This window comes from Diaphorina citri, unplaced genomic scaffold (genome assembly GCF_000475195.1).
Source record: "Diaphorina citri unplaced genomic scaffold, Diaci psyllid genome assembly version 1.1 scaffold2251, whole genome shotgun sequence".
NCBI classification, from domain to species: Eukaryota; Metazoa; Arthropoda; class Insecta; order Hemiptera; family Psyllidae; genus Diaphorina; species Diaphorina citri.
Window position 1 is genome coordinate 14385 of NW_007379676.1, and position 17183 is coordinate 31567.

General features: G+C 41.6%; 1 protein-coding gene across 1 annotated transcript in view; it reads right to left on the reverse strand.

Moving 5' to 3' along the window:
- Window positions 1-17183, reverse strand: part of LOC103518564 — a 29366-nt gene that overhangs the window by 7224 nt on the left and 4959 nt on the right. The window contains exons 6-27 of the mRNA XM_026830325.1: window positions 16531-17150; window positions 15977-16132; window positions 15453-15677; window positions 14966-15083; window positions 14642-14782; window positions 14370-14474; window positions 12971-13776; window positions 12064-12275; window positions 10336-10462; window positions 9798-9949; window positions 8615-8670; window positions 8288-8373; window positions 7889-7946; window positions 7499-7787; window positions 7113-7309; window positions 6705-6883; window positions 6227-6389; window positions 5120-5326; window positions 4580-4910; window positions 3605-3684; window positions 2984-3198; window positions 2208-2280 (exon numbers count right to left, since the gene is read on the reverse strand). Coding sequence (XP_026686126.1) covers window positions 2208-2280; window positions 2984-3198; window positions 3605-3684; window positions 4580-4910; window positions 5120-5326; window positions 6227-6389; window positions 6705-6883; window positions 7113-7309; window positions 7499-7787; window positions 7889-7946; window positions 8288-8373; window positions 8615-8670; window positions 9798-9949; window positions 10336-10462; window positions 12064-12275; window positions 12971-13776; window positions 14370-14474; window positions 14642-14782; window positions 14966-15083; window positions 15453-15677; window positions 15977-16132; window positions 16531-17150 — 4596 coding nt within the window. The remainder of the gene's footprint in view (window positions 1-2207; window positions 2281-2983; window positions 3199-3604; window positions 3685-4579; window positions 4911-5119; window positions 5327-6226; window positions 6390-6704; window positions 6884-7112; window positions 7310-7498; window positions 7788-7888; window positions 7947-8287; window positions 8374-8614; window positions 8671-9797; window positions 9950-10335; window positions 10463-12063; window positions 12276-12970; window positions 13777-14369; window positions 14475-14641; window positions 14783-14965; window positions 15084-15452; window positions 15678-15976; window positions 16133-16530; window positions 17151-17183) is intronic.

The window sequence follows — 17183 nt, forward strand, 5'->3', positions numbered from 1 at the left end:
GATGGCCGGCCACAGAGTCAAGCATGACAAAACCTGCGTCGTGATAGTCTACAATAGGGCCGGGGGAAGTGAAAGGGGCGGAGTTGGCTGTGAGTTCCGAGGGCCTTTCACTACCAGACTCAGGATCTGGAAACCCAAACAAAGGGCTTCGGTCAAATGGGCCTAGATCTTTTTTTTTTTCTTTCTCTTCTTCTTTTCAAATAATATCTGATAAACTGAAACCACTAACTACTGTTGTCCCCAGACCCAATATTTAAATGGTCAAAGGAGAGAAAGACTGACCGTTCATCCAGAATGAAGATCTACTGGATGAAGATAAGAACACGAAAAGAAGTAAGAATTACGTGGTCCTCTGTAGGCTGAAGCGAAAAAAAAAAATGTATCTAAAAGAATTGGACCGAATGGAATGCAGTGTGTGCCGTTCTTACGACAGTATGAACCTGATAGTAAATACCAAATTAATAATCAGGGATCGAACCCCGAAACTCTGAAATACAATCCCGCACGTCTACTTTTTTTTTAATTTAAACAGGTCTTGATTATTGTTCCATAAAATGTAATGTTATTACCAATCAATTATATAAGACCTTGTTTAGACTGCCAGAGTAAAGGGACTTTTCAGTCCTACGCTGGTAGTATAAACAAGGTATATTCTATTCTATTCTACTTACGTTTAGTCCCAACAGTTTGTAAAGTCTCTCCACTCTCATTTTTCCCATTCACACTCCCTTTGCTCAGTCCATCATCCTCGCCTTTACTGGTATCACTGACTCCTTCGTATACACTCTGGGACGGAACAGCCTCAGTTGTAAGCTTCCCTGTAGTATCATTTGTATCGTTAGATTTACCACTCGGCAGTTTCATTTGTACGTCGTTGCTTGAGACGGAAGGTTCACCATTTTCTGGAAAACGATAGTGATATTATTAACAGAAAGCAAACAAATCTCTCTGCAAAGTTTGAGCAACTTGGGTCGATATCTTAAGTCTTGAGAAATGTACACTCTTTTAGCTTAAAAAAAAAAAAAAAAAAAAAAAAAAAAAAAAAAATTTAAAGTAAAAATGTATCTAAAAGAATTGGACCGAATGGAATGCAGTGTGTGCCGTTCTTACGATGGTATGAACCTGATAATAAATACCAAAATAATGATCAGGGATCGAACCCCGAAACTCTGAAATACAATCCCGCACGTCTACTTTTTTTTAATTTAAACAGGTCTTGATTATTGTTCCATAAAATGTAATGTTATTACCAATCAATTATATAAGACCTTGTTTAGACTGCGAGAGTAAAGGGACTTTTCAGTCCTATGCTGGTAGTATAAACAAGGTATATTCTATTCTATTCTACTTACGTTTAGTCCCAACAGTTTGTAAAGTCTCTCCACTCTCATTTTTCCCATTCTCACTACCTTTGCTCAGTCCATCATCCTTGCCTTTACTCGTATCACTAACTCCTTCGCATACACTTTGGGACTGAACAGCCTCAGTTGTAAGCTTCCCTGTAGTGTCATTTGTATCGTTAGATTTACCACTTGGCAGTTTCATTTGTACGTCGTTGCTTGAGATGGAAGGTTCACCATTTTCTGGAAAACGATAGTGATATTATTAACAGAAAGCAACACAAATCTCTCTGCAAAATTTGAGCAACTTGGGTCGATATCTTAAGTCTTGAGAAATGTACACTCTTCACTCTAACCCCAAATTGCGGACAAACCGTAAAAAAGGAAAAATCGTTGACTTGAATCGTGGAAATCGTTGATCCAATTTCATTCATCTAACCCCAAATAGCGGACACACCGTAAGAAAGGAAAAATCGTTGTCTTGAATCGTGGAAATCGTTGATCCAATTTCATTCATCTAATTATTCTTAAGATAGAAAAGAAACACACTACTATCACGTCACGTGAGTTCATGGGGAGTCAGAAAGATGTGGTTCAAAGTTCTCCCATAATGTAATAAGGTGATTTCGTTCATGATAGCCACACTGCCCTCACCCCTCACGTCACGTGATGGTAGTGTGTTACCTTTACCCTCAGCTGCACCGTTTGTCAAACGAGCCTCGGTTTGCCTCGTATTCATTTTAGTCTCAGTTTTACTGGAACCAGCCTCATGAGGCGAATGGTCTAGTTTGGACTTCAAATATTTCATGTTGGCCTGAAACTTCTCGTTCTTGTGCAGGGGCAGATTGATGCTGTCCGACGGCACTGGAAAGTCGAAATAGAACAGCCCGTCCTCGTACGGGGTGCGACGAGGACCTTCGATCATCACTGACAGGAGATCCTGGAGGAAGAATTAGAATGAGCTTTAGTCTAGCCGTATTTTTCTTGTGGAAGAAAGGTTGGGTCTCGTTAAGGAAAACTCTGCCACTTAAAATAAAAACATAAAAAGTCCCTCCCCCCCCCAATTTCCCTTATTCTTGAAACTCTTTCCTCTTTTCTAAAGAAGAATATAGAGTTTAGTTTAAAAAAGTTAAAACGGGATGACGAGGTAAAACTTGTGTAGGACGAAAGCTTTACATCCAGAATGGCGTCTTCTCAACCCAAAATAATCTAGGGTCGGGAATTGAATACGTCAAACTGATCACTAGTTATGACAGATTGGAAAAAAAAATAATAATAATAACGCTTAGCGAGGCCCTTATGGTGGGTCCAGACTTGTGCAATGCAACGTACAAAGCATTTGCATTGCACGTTGCACGTAAAATCAAATGTGACGAATGCGAACGTGTTTCATGTATCCGAGAAACGCACATCAAAGACATTCGCCACAAAACCGCCAACCTCTCGGATACCCACAAACGTTTGCTGTAATGTTCAAAAAACTTTGCTGCAACTTTCTCAAACACGTCCAAACTAACGAATTTCATTGCATTGCACAAGTCTGGACCCACCATTATGGTGGGGCTTTGCACGTTGCTTTGCACTTTGCATTGCACAAGTCTGGACCCACCATAAGATAGAAGAAAAAATTCCCTCTAACTCACCATACGATCCTCAAACCCACGCACCCAAATCCCGGTGGGCAGGGAAGTTCTCAGCAGGGTCATCTCCTTTCGGTACGCTTTGAAAAACACTTTCCCATCCGGACTAAAGTTTCTCTTGACAAACTTGTGTGGATAGCCAGCCACGGAGTCTAGCATGACAAAACCTTCGGCGTGATAGTCTACAATAGGGCCGGGGGCAGAGAAAGGGGTGAAATCTGAAACCTCAAGGAAAGGAAAAACACAAATATTTCAACCTCAACAGCAATCCAACAGAACAAATCACAAGAATGCAGAAAATAAAACATCAAAGAGCTCCTTATTCTGTAATGGTAGGAGGAAAAGTTCTGCAGCCGCCATGCAGCAATTGCCAATGGGTTAAAAATTTGATCGCACAATCATTTCCTATACCTACCTAATACAAGTAGGTAGCCTAAGGATTAAACATGATTAGGGTCTCTACAATGTGACGAATTATTGGTTCATGAGTATGTTTTTTCACCCTGTGCCATTGTGACGTCAATACCTACAGTTGTTGCCATTTCCTTACTTTTTATTCTGACTTACCATACGTTCAGCTAATTATATGGGCCATCTGAGACAACTATCTTTTATTTGACTTACGTGAGTTTCGAAACATACTCCAAAAGTAAGCAGGTAATCTTGAGTGTACAAAGTTCTTAACTTGGAATGAAATTGGTTCTCTTTTGTAGAGGGGAATTCGTTTTATTTTGCTAGAAATAGCATTTCAAATGAAAAAGGGAAATATTTTTTCTCCAAGTCGCAGGTTAAGAATGTTTTAAATATTTTATTCCAGAAAGAAAAAAGTTCCAAGTACTCAAAAGAGTTTCTCAAGATTATTTTCTTTGAGGTTTTCAGGTACTGTATACCCTGTACCATTTCGTTGCAACAAATTGTAAACTGTGGAGATATGACAGGGTGTTTCTACAGTTTTATTAGAATCTTCTTATGAAGTATATTGCATCAAAGAGTGTTTGAATATTTAGGTCAGTATCTGGTACAGCGTTGCTCGGGCCCATTTTGTTAGTCGTCCAACTCGACATAATTATGTAGTTTAACACGAAGGCAGTTTAACCCAATACCTGTAAAATTTTTAGAATACTCATTCCAATTTTCAATTTTTGATTAGAACACTCGATGCTGATTGACAACAAAGAGACTCAAGTCCTTGAACTCCGGTGTTTTTTTAACCACTCCGTACAAGCAAATAGAAAATGATAAAAACTTTAATTTCTTTAATGGTTGCTCCAGATTTTACCAAAATAATATAAATATGTATGTTCAGTAGCTTAGTAGGTATCTATACTCAGTTCTAGATGCATATAATTTTGTACATAATTATGTATGTATCTCTAATATCTAATCATGATTACTCATGTAGATATTTCCATTCCGATGCACCATTTTTAGCAAATTAAAGTATTGACGAATATTCGTCCTAATAGACAAGATGATGGTACTATCAGGTTCTAATCGCAATACAAAATCAAATAAAAAGAAGTACTAGTAGGTACCTATAACCAACCACTTATTTTGTGGATAATATTTGTTGTTGTTGTTGTTAACGTTGGCGACTACATCTCCGTCTCCAGGCCCAGGAGCTGCGCCACCTCTACAGGATTGGTCCATAAGGCTGTTGGGTCCAGGATGGTTGGAAGGTCTGGACAGTTGAACAGGTGGTGGACGTCGTGAGGTGATCCACTGCACCTGGGACATCGATCAGGCACAGATGGATCTATTCTGGCCATGTAGTGCTGCAGTAGTTTGCACCAGCCGGATCTGAGTTGGGCAAGGGTGGCTCGGGTCCATCTTGGGAGCGACACCTCAGCACTGTCGATGTCCGGGACCACATTGGTACCGAGAACACGGTTGGACATGTAACCTTCGATTGTTGCGACAACACCGTTGACTTGAATCGTGGAAATCGTTGATCCAATTTCATTCATCTAATTATTCTTAAGATAGAAAAGAAACACACAACTATCACGTCACGTGAGTTCATGCGGAGTCAGGAAGATGTGGTTTAAAGTTCTCCCATAATACATATAATAAGGTGATTTCGTTCATGATAGCCACACTGCCCTCACGTCACGTCATAGTAGTGTGTTTCTACGTTACCTTTATCCTCAGCTGCACCGTTTGTCAAACGAGCCTCGGTTTGCCTCGTATTCATCTTAGTCTCAGTTTTACTGGAACCAGCCTCATGAGGCGAATGGTCTAGTTTGGACTTCAAATATTTCATGTTCGCCTGAAACTTCTCGTTCTTGTGCAGGGGCAGATTGGTGCTGTCCGACGGCACTGATCCCTCAGTGGTGTCGATTTGGTCTGGAAAGTAAAGAAAAATAAATTAATTTTATTCTTAGGCCAGCCAGACGGCACTGATCCCTCAGTGGTGTCGATTTGGTCTGGAAAGTAAAGAAAAATAAATTAATTTTATTCTTAGGCCAGCCACTCACTATTAGGTAGACCTGACATGGTCATTTTACCTATTACGGCATCATCAGTGTCAAAATCTTTAACTAAACGAAAATAAAAGTAAAGTCTTCTCCTTCTTCTTCGCCTTTTCCCGTGTACAGACGGGGTCGGCATTTTTCATCAGTCTCTCAATCAGCCCTAGCTAGGGTGATTGCATTGGGTTGACATTTGGTTTTGGCTACAAATTTTACGAGTGGATACCCTTCGCACTCAACGCTATTTCTTTAGCAAGGGACCTTTCCCAAGTGTGTGTACCAACAAAAAAAGCTAATACAAACTTTGATTTTTTTTTGCCTAAATTAGTTCATTTACCTCCTAGTAAACACAGATGTTCATGGTTGGGGAAGTAGGTCAGAATGAATTGATCGTGCGCCTAACTAGGGTGATTGCTTTGGGCTGACATTTGGTTTTGGCTACAAATTTTGCGAGTGGATGCCCTTCGCACTCAACGCTATTTCTTTAGCAAAAGGACCTTTCCCAAGTGTGTGTACCAACAACAAAAGGTAATACAAACTTTGATTTTTTTTATTTTGTTTTTATTTTACTTGTTTTTTTGCCTAAATTAGTTCATTTACCTCCTAGTAAACACAGATGTTCATGGTTGGGGAAGTAGGTCAGAATGAACTGATCGTGCGCCCATTTCTTTAGCAAGGGACCTTTTCCAAGTGTGTGTACCAACAACAAAAGGTAATACAAACTTTGATTTTTTTTTATTTTATTTTTTATTTTTGCCTAAATTAGTTCATTTACCTCCTAGTAAACACAGATGTTCATGGTTGGGGAAGTAGGTCAGAATGAACTGATCGTGCGCCCGCAATAATTGAGAACGCAACATGGCACAACATCGGGAACTGAGTGCCAAGTATTTGTCCTGGCTAGGCGTTGGAAGGTCCTGGGTTCGATTCGGCGTCATCTGAAGGATGAAAGATTCTTTTTTATATTCTAGGTACCGTTGTACTATGTTTTTATATTCTAGAACGTTGTAGGTACTAAGCATTATTTTGTTCTATGTACAAGAAAATAGGTAAATAAAAAAATAATAATAAAAAGAAAGGTCATAAATTGGACATCACTAGACATTCAAGGATTTGACAAAAAAAAAAAAAAAAAAGAGACTAAAGGGACTTTTCAGTCCTATGCTGGTAGTATAAACAAGGTATATTCTATTCTACTTACGTTTAGTCCCAACAGTTTGTAAAGTCTCTCCACTCTCATTTTTCCCATTTACACTCCCTTTGCTCAGTCCATCATCCTTGCCTTTACTGGTATCACTGATTCCTTCGCATTCACTCTGGGACTGAACAGCCTCAGTTGTAAACTTCCCTGTAGTGTCATTTGTATCATTAGATTTACCACTTGGCAGTTTCATTTGTACGTCGTTGCTTGAGATGGAAGGTTCACCATTTTCTGGAAAACGATAGTGATGTTATTAACAGAAAGCAAACAAATCTCTCTGCAAAGTTTGAGCAACTTGGGTCGATATCTTAAGTCTTGAGAAATGCACACTCTTTTTAACTTGAAAAAAAAAAACTTTAGCTTCACTCTAACCCCAAATTGCGGACAAACCGTAAAAAAGGAAAAATCGTTGACTTAAATGTTGTTGTTAGCGTTGGCGACTACATCTCCGTCTCCAGGCCCAGGAGCTGCGCCACCTCTACAGGATTGGTCCATAAGGCTGTTGGCTTTCCATTTTTCAATAATCTTTTAACACTGATAATGCCGTCACTGGTCGCTACTTGATTTAGTAGCCAATTGTCCTCACGAGGCTGAGTGCACGCCGAACTCGATACAGTTGAGTCGAAAAAACTCCGACCCCAGTGGTAATCCCGGGACCTCCAGAGTAAAAGCGGAGTGTGATACCCACTTGGCCACGGAAGTTGTTTAATAATGTTTAGCTACCCTTCATAGAAGGTCAGCATGAATTTTCTTCTGTTGCAATAGCATGAATTTAAATAGGTAAATTCATTTCTTCTAATAATAAAGATGTCGGAATGTTTGTTGTACTTGGCAGGAAGAACTCACGTGAGGTTTTTGTAGGTCATATGCAGAATGGAAGCGTAGAAGAGATTGCCGTCCTTACGTTTAGTCCCAACAGTTTGTAAAGTCTCTCCACTCTCATTTCTCCCAATTACACTCCCTTTGCTCAGTCCATCATCCTCGCCTTTACTGGTATCACTGACTCCTTCGCATTCACTCTGGGACGGAACAGCCTCAGTTGTAAGGTTCCCTGTAGTGTCATTTGTATCGTTAGATTTACCACTTGGCAGTTTCATTTGTACGTCATTGCTTGAGATGGAAGGTTCACCATTTTCTGGAAAACGATATAGTGATTTTATAAACAGAAAGCAAACAAATCTCTCTGCAAAGTTTGAGCAACTTGGGTCGATATCTTAAGTCTTGAGAAATGCACACTCTTTTTAACTTGAGGGTACAGGTCTAGCGAGGAAATGTTCTGCTCTATACTACCGTCCTGAGAAACACACACATGAGTTTGTTCATAAACATCAGACAAAAATCCGGTAATTTGTAACTTAATCCTGTAAAAGGCCTTCTGATTCGATTTTTCTATGTCACGCCCAAGATTCGAGCCTCAGTTCCTGTCGTCCGTAGTGGGAACACTCTCATTTAAATTACATTTCCCACAGGACATTAGGGAAAAAATCGGATGAAATTCACAAGTTGGAACGGGCCTAAAAGTCAGATTAAGCTTGTACAAATCTCCGCCCCGGCTGGGATTTGAACCTAGCACCTCCGGATTAAGAGTCAATGCTGTTAACCACCCGGCCACAGACATGGACACCCATATCTCACCTGCCAGACCACATCTGCTGAAGATTGAGTACACAGGATTTCCACCACACAGTGTCGGCCTAGGACTTCACTAGTTTCATCACAACCTGAAACAAGAACGAATTCAAGTACTTTTCTCCTTCCTTCACACTACATTCCCTAGAAAAAAGTTTTGAGATCGAAAAAAGGGAATAGACCAGTCGCGCTAACTGAGGTGAGGTTTCTAAATCGAAGAGCAGAGAAAATGAGGACCTAAGAAATTTCCTTTTTCTTCCATGACTTTTTAGATCCGGAGATAATTCGACTAAAAGATACCGGTAAATTCTATTCACTGAAGTCACGGCATACGCTCCCGTACGAGATGACCGCTGAACAGGGATGTACCCAGGAGTTTGTCCAGGTACCTGGGAACAGATGGATAATAATATTGCTTCTTTATACTGATCGCATAGGACTGAAAAGTCCCTTTCCTCCAGCAGTAGGCTACTACTATTATTGTGATCAAATTCTCAAATTATATTAAGGATAAAATTCCATACATGGCTGGGATTGAATCCACGCCCTCCTGTTTACCGGGTGAGCGTCTTGACCACTACACCACCGAGGTAGGTTAGATGGAATTGAGTTACGAGTCTATTCCTTTTGTGAATTTGTTTATGTTAAAGCAGAGCCTTTTCAAAGTTTTTGTGTTTTGTGGATATCACAGCATTACTAAGTGCATCCTTTGCAATTGGGCGAGCGTCTTGACCAATACGCCACCGAGGCAGGTTAGATGGGATTGAGTTACGAGTCTATTCCTTTCGTGAATTTGTTTATGTTAAAGCAGAGCCTTTTCAAAGTTTTTGTGTTTTGTGGATATCACAGCATTACTAAGTGCATCCTTTGCAATTAATTTCCATATTTCAATAATCTTTTAACACTGGTAATGCCGTCACTGGTCGCTACTTGATGTAGTAGCCAATTGTCCTCACGAGGCTGAGTGCACGCCGAACTCGATTCAGTTGAGTCGAAAAAACTCCGACCCCAGTGGTAATCGAACCCGGGACCTCCAGAGTAGAAGCCGAGTGTGATACCCACTTGGCCACGGAAGTTGTTTAATAATGTTTAGCTACCCTTCATAGAAGGTTAGCATGAATTTTCTTCTGTTGCAACAGCATGAATTTAAATAGGTAAATTCATTTCTTCTAATAATAAAGATGCCGGAATGTTTGTTGTACTTGGCAGGAAGAACTCACGTGAGGTTTTTGTACAATTGTCCTCACGAGGCTGAGTGCACGCCGAACTCGATACAGTTGAGTCGAAAAAACTCCGACCGCAGTGGTAATCGAACCCGGGACCTCCAGAGTAAAAGCCGAGTGTGATACCCACTTGGCCACGGAAGTTGTTTAATAATGTTTAGCTACCTTTCATAGAAGGTTAGCATGAATTTTCTTCTGTTGCAACAACATGAATTTAAATTAAATAGGTAAATTCATTTCTTCTAATAATAAAGATGCCGGAATGTTTGTTGTACTTGGCAGGAAGAACTCACGTGAGGTTTTTGTAAGTCATATGCAGAATGGAAGCGTAGAAGAGATTGCCGTCGGGCGTTTTGGCCAAGTCCTTCTCTAGGACATCCAGCACATGAGACAGCTTCAATATTGTACGAAACAGCTTCAGCTCGTAGCCTCCTGGAGGTTTGACCTTGGGAGAAAAATAAGGGGCACGGTTAGTCCAGGGTCGCGGGTTCGAGGCCGACCATCGATTGAAAAATATGTATTCTTATTTTTATTGCCCAATACCCCACCCAGAAGATAAAAAAAGCACTCTAATTTTGATCGCAAACATGTAAGTATACGTATTGTATTTCAACTTGTTACTTTCTGGTAAATCGGATTGCCTCTTCTCGCAATCTCGCCTGGTTTTAAAGACATACTACGACACAGACAACATGAGTCCAACCAATATAGCAATTGTTTCATTACTACGAAATAAAAACGGCTGTGAACACACATTTTTTTTCTTTCCAATTCCGGTTCTACAGTTCATGAAAAAAACTAATAATTATTATTATTCTTCGTAATTCGTACCTGTGATGTTGATGAGCTTTCTTGGCTAGGCTGAGCTAGGCTAGTAGTATTAGCTGAGCTTTGAGACTCTGGTTTATCACTGCCCAGACGAGCTAACAGTCTTTCAAAGGGTAATGGCACTTGAGGACTGAAAATAGATAAGGAGAGGAAACCAAAAATTAGACATAATACATAAATATCTAATCTAAATTCCATGGCAGGTATTGAACTCGGGGCATTCTGCATGGCAGGCAAGCGCGTTACCACAAAGCTAACCATACCCACGAAATTTGAAATCAGGAAATGCAACGGAATAAGTTTTTGTTGACTTCATTTTAAAACACTTATTTTTAAACAAAGAAGCCAAATGTTTGTACTTCAACCCCAAAATCCCTTAAATCAGGAAATGGTTTATTCAAATTAAATTGATTTTATTGCCCAATACTCCATCCAGAAGATAAAAAAAGCACTCTAATTTTGATCGCAAACATGTAGGACATGTAGGTATACGTATTGAATTTCAACTTGTTACTTTCTGGTAAATATCGGATTGCCTCTTCTCGCAATCTCGCCTGGTTTTAAAGACATACTACGGCACAGACAACATGAGTCCAACCAATATAGCAGTTGTTTCATTGCTACGAAATAAAAACGACGGTGAAACACATTTTTTTTCCAAGTCCGGTTCTACAGTTCATGAAAAAAACTAATAATTATTATTATTCTTCGTAATTCGTACCTGTGATGTTGATGAGCTTCCTTGGCTAGGCTGAGCTAGGCTAGTAGTATTAGCTGAGGTTTGAGACTCTGGTTTATCACTGCCCAGACGAGCTAACAGTCTTTCGAAGGGTAATGGCACTTGAGGACTGAAAATAGATAAGGAGAGGAAACCAAAAATGAGACATAATACATAAATATCTAATCTGAAATCTATGGAGGGTAATGGATTAGGAGAGGAAACCAAAAATTAGACATAATACATAAATATCTAATCTAAATTCCATGGCAGGTATTGAACTCGGGGCCCTCTGCATGGCAGGCAAGCGCGTTACCACAAAGCTAACCATACCCACGAAATTTGAAATCAGGAAATGCAACGGAATAAGTTTTTGTGGACTTTATTAAAACACTTATTTTTATACATATTTCTGGACATGCTCTTCACTTGACTGGAGTGGATTACGGACTGTCCCCTATCTAATAGACTTATTTTTAAACAAAGAAGCCAAATGTTTGTACTTCAACCCCAAAATCCCTTAAATCAGGAAATGGTTTATTCAAATTAAATTGATCCCAAAGGGCAAGGTAAACTCACTCTTGACAAATCGGGAGTGCCGGAAGGCATGTGATGTGTTCCAAATTCCAATCCGCTCGACCGCGAAAATTTCAAGCCTTTTTTTTTCACTCTTGACAAATCGGGAGTGCCGGAAGGCATGTGATGTGTTCCAAATTCCAATCCGCTCGACCCCGAAAATTTCAAGCCTTTTTTTAGCAGGATTCTCACGCAAAATATCACCACACAGCCCAAGTTCTTAACTTACTCAAAGCTCATATCTCCACCAGCGTCGGAGAAATAATCCGACCCATCTTCTCCATCTAGGAAGGAAGCGTCTGTCTCCATTGTCGGGAGTGCCGGAAGGCATGTGATGTGTTCCAAATTCCAATCCGCTCGACCCCAAAAATTTCAAGCCTTTTTTTAGCAGGATTCTCACGCAAAATATCACCACACAGCCCAAGTTCTCAACTTACTCAAAGCTCATATCTCCACCAGCGTCGGAGAAATAATCCGACCCATCTTCTCCATCTAGGAAGGAAGCGTCGGTCTCCATTTCTGTCTCCCAGGAATCTTCGGAGCTGCTGGATGCCCACAGTTCTCCATCGTCCGAGTTATACTCGCCTATCTTGTACAGGTCTTGCGGCCAAACCGACGTTATTGAGCCGTCTACCCACCACACTTTGATCTGGAATAGAATGTTCAGTCTGTAGAACCTACTCAGAAAAATATCTTCTAGAGGGCCCGAAAGACACAAAATGAGCTAATTTTACGTGTTAAAGGTGTGTATCAAATTTCATCAAAATCGGACTAATCGTTCTAGAGTTATAGTCTTCTTCTTCTTCGCCGTTTCCCATGTTTAGACGGAGTCGGCGTATTTTGTCAGTCACTCAATCAGCCCTAGAGTGATTGCTTTGGACTGACATTAGAGCGTTCAACGTGCTATCGCCGCTAGCATTTTTAAATAGGTCAATATAGGCTTACCTGCCCTTCGGGGAAATTGTCCATCACTTGACCAACATACACTCGGTCCTCTTCTATCCGATCTTCTAGACTTTTAGAGGGCCCGAAAGACACAAAATGAGCTAATTTTACGTGTTGAAGATGTGTATCAAATTTCATCAAAATCGGACTAATCGTTCTAGAGTTATATAGTCTTCTTCTTCTTCTTCGCCGTTTCCCATGTTCAGATGGAGTCGGCGTATTTTGTCAGTCACTCAATCAGCCCTGGAGTGATTGCTTTGGACTGACATTCGTAGATTCCTAGTAGCTTAACCCATCCTTTAGGGCTGTTCGCCCCTACACCTAAGCCTCTTGGACTGACATTAGAGCGTTCAATCGCCGCTAGCTTATACATTTTTAAATAGCTCAATATAGGCTTACCTGCCCTTCGGGGAAATTGTCCATCACTTGACCAACATACACTCGGTCCTCTTCTATCTCAACAGAATCCATTTTGGCAGTCTCATTTTTCTCGTCTATCCCAACAGAAGAATTTAATTTGGCAGTCTCATTTTTCTCGTCTATCCCAACAGAGTTCAACTTGGCAGTCTTTTCATCTTCTATCCCGACAGAACATAACTTGCCAGTCTCATTTTTCTCTTCTGTCCCAACACAATTTATTGTGGCAGTCTTACTCTCTTCTATCCCGACAGAATTTACTGTGGCAGTCTTAATCTCTTCTATCCCAACAGAATTTCCTTTGGCAGTCTTACTCTCTTTTATCCCATTGGGACACATTTCTGTTTTCGATCCATTTTCATTCGGAGCACAACTGACTTGACTAGTCTCACAACTAATTTCATTCGTCTCACAGCCGATTTGATTCGCCTTACAACCGATTTCATTCGTCTCACAAGCGATTTGATTCGTCTCACAAGACTGCTTCGTCTCACAACCGATTTGACCTTTCGGCGTCTCTGATTGGCCCGCTGTTCGACCAGTAACATATCGACATTCGACCAGTGGATCTTTCGGCGTCTCTGATTGGCTCCCCGATCGACCAATCATCTCTCGGCATTCGACCAGTTTGGCGTCCATTTCCTGCACCAATGAGAAGAGGCGACGGGAATTCAGTTCGTAATTACGGTCAGAGCTTTGGTCGTGGAATTCGGCACAGAGTTCATCCAGCAGGGTACCTAACTGTGCGGACCGTAACAGTTTGATGTTGCCTGGAGACACCGATGTGGCTGTAGAATAGAATAGAGAATAAATTGGTCGTGGAATTCAACAAAACATGACATGACACACAAAATAGATCAGAGTACCAGCCTAGTTAGCGTGGTTGGTAGCGCGTCTGCCTTGTAAGCGCTAGGCCGCGGGTGCGAAGAGACACCGATGTGGCTGTAGAATAGAATAGAGAATAAATTGGTCGTGGAATTCAACAAAACACGACACACAAAATAGATCAGAGTACCAGCCTAGTTAGCGTGGTTGGTAGCGCGTCTGCCTTGTAAGCGCTAGGCCGCGGGTGCGATTCCCGCCCGGGGCGGATTTTATCCCGAACGGATAAGGTTCGTTCTCGGAACGGCTGGCTTTCTCCTATCCTGTCATATGTCACGGCCAAGATTCGAGCCTCAGTTCCTGTCGTCCGTAGTGGGAACACTCTTATTTACCTAAATTACATTTCCCACAGGACATTAGGAAAAAAATCGGATGAAATTCACAAGTTGGAACGGTCCTAAAAGTCAGGTTAAGCTTATACAAATCTCCGCCCCGGCTGGGATTTGAACCCAGCACCTCCGGATTAGGAGTCAATGCTGTTAACCACCCGGCCACAGACATGGACACGCATATCTCACCTGCCAGACCACATCTGCTGAAGATTGAGTACACAGGATTTCCACCACACAGTGTCGGCCCAGGACTTCACTAGTTTCATCACAACCTGAAACAAGAACGAATTCAAGTACTTTTCTCCTTCCTTCACACTACATTCCCTAGAAAAAAGACCGCCTTAACATGCTTTGGTTTTGTGTTATAGCTATAGTTTTGGGCTTGTGCTATAGCAAAAGAGATTTAAAAACTGACCTTGGTCCAAGGAGCATAACTTACCTGTGGACTCAGTTGCTTCATCATTATCCCCACTAGTCGTCTGTGCTTTGGTTCTCGCCAATCGCGCCTTCTCTTCCATTATGTCCTGATAGCCCCTAGGCTCCACTTTTTCATTGGGCGGCACCTCATGAATTCGGCTACCTAAGAAATTTCCTTTTTCTTCCATGACTTTTTAGATCCGGAGATAATTCGACTAAAAGATACCGGTAAATTCTATTCACTGAAGTCACGGCATACGCTCCCGTACGAGATGACGTCACATCAAAGCTCCCTTGCAGGCAACACTAGTGTAATTTGTTTGTGCGCATGCTGCACATTTCTTACCTTTCAAGGTCAACGCCTGTGCTTTCTTCGCACGACTTCCCCTCTGCATGGTCTTGGCTTTATTTCTCCTCCGCATCAGTCTCGTTGCCAGGGCAACGAAAAAGAGCTCTGCTTTACCCTAAAGAATTTGAGATAAGATAAGACACTAGTTGGCCTACCGGAGGTCTCGGCTTCGATTCTAGGCAGAGTGAAAGTTTTTTCTGATCTTTGAAAACTGATATAACCTTGCCAGTAAAAAATAATAATAATAGTGCTTATTTATACTGCTCGCAAAGGACTGAAAAGTCCCTTTACTCCAGCAGTAGGCTATCTTAAAGACCGTAGTACTTTAGTACAAGTTTGAGCTCGATTCGACAACCAGGGACGGAGTTATGGACTAATCAAATTTTCATATTTTCATGTTCTCCCGCCAATAGGAGGAGCACCAAAAATGGAAAATTCATATCGATTGGTGATTTGTGTTTCAAACCCTAATAATCTTGCTTACCTGACTTGGAAGTTGGCTGGAACTTAAGTTATCATTTGATCCTACTCCATTCATACCGTTTGAGCTGGAGCCAGTTCCACAGTCCACAGACCCAGGGTCGATGCCGGTAGGTTCCTTCACTCTGAGTTTCCCTGTCTGATTGGATTTAGAAGCGAACTGTATGAACTTCGAGCAAATATCGTTGAGCTGACTGCCGACTTTACAGATGTTCGGGGTGCACTCAGCCTCGTGAGGACAATTGAGTAGGGACAAGTGGCGGCATTACCGGTGTAAAAAGATATTTGAAATATGGAAATTGATTGCAAAGGACGCACTTAGTAATGTTGTGATATCCACTAAAGTTGTGAAAAAGCTCTGCTTTACCACAAAGAATTTGAGATAAGATAAGACACTGGCTTGCCTACCGGAGGTCCCGGCTTCGATTCTAGGCAGAGTGAAAGTTTTTTCTGATCTTTGAAAGCTGATATAACCTTGCCAGTAAAAAAAGAAAATAAATAAATAAAATCCCTAATAATCTTGCTTACCTGACTTGGAAGTTGGCTGGAACTTGAGTTATCATTTGATCCTACTCCATTCATCCCGTTTGAGCTGGAGCCACTTCCACAGTCTACAGACCCAGGATCGATGCCGTTAGGTTCCTTTACTGTGAGTTTCCCTGTCTGATTGGATTTAGAAGCGAACTGTATGAACTTCGAGCAAATATCGTTGAGCTGACTGCCGACTTTACAGCTTGTTTCACCGATCGGGCAAGTTTCGTTTGTCTCTGTCTCCATTTCGGTCGATTTGGACGGGGCGTCCAAAATGGAACAGGGATTAGTGGCTACCCCACGGGCGTCTTTCAGTTTAGAATCGATTTTTTCGGTTTCAGTCAAAACGTGGCGTGTTTTCGATCTACTTTCCTTAACTTTACAGCTTGTTTCACCGATCGGGCAAGTTTCGTTTGCCTCTGTCTCCATTTCGGTCGATTTAGACGGGGCGTCCAAAATGGAACAGGTATTAGTGGCTACCCCACGGGCGTCTTTCAGTTTTGAATCGATTTTTTCGGTTTCAGTCAAAACGTGGCGTGTTTTCGATCCACTTTCATTCGGAGCACAACTGACTTGACTAGTCTCACAACCAACTTCATTCGTCTCACAGCCGATTTGATTCGCCTCACAACCGATTTCATTCGTCTTACAAGCGATTTGATTCGTCTCACAAGACTGCTTCGTCTCACAACCGATTTGACCTTTCGGCGTCTCTGATTGGCCCGCTGTTCGACCATACTTTCCTTCGGAGCACAACTGACTTGACTAGTCTCACAACGAATTTCATTCGTCTCACAGCCGATTTGATTCGCCTCACAGCCGATTTCATTCGTCTCACGAGCGATTTGATTCGTCTCACAAGACTGCTTTGTCTCACAACCGATTTGACCTTTCGGCGTCTCTGATTGGCCCGCTGTTCGACCAGTAACATATCGACATTCGACCAGTGGATCTTTCGGCGTCTCTGATTGGCTCCCCGATCGACCAATCATCTCTCGGCATTCGACCAGTTTGGCGTCCATTTCCTGCACCAATGAGAAGAGGCGACGGGAATTTAGTTCGTAATTACGGTCAGAGCTTTGGTCGTGGAATTCGGCACAGAGTTCATCCAGCAGGGTACCTAACTGTGCGGACCGTAACAGTTTGATGTTGCCTAGAGACACCGATGTGGCTGTAGAATAGAATAGAGAATAAATTGGTCGTG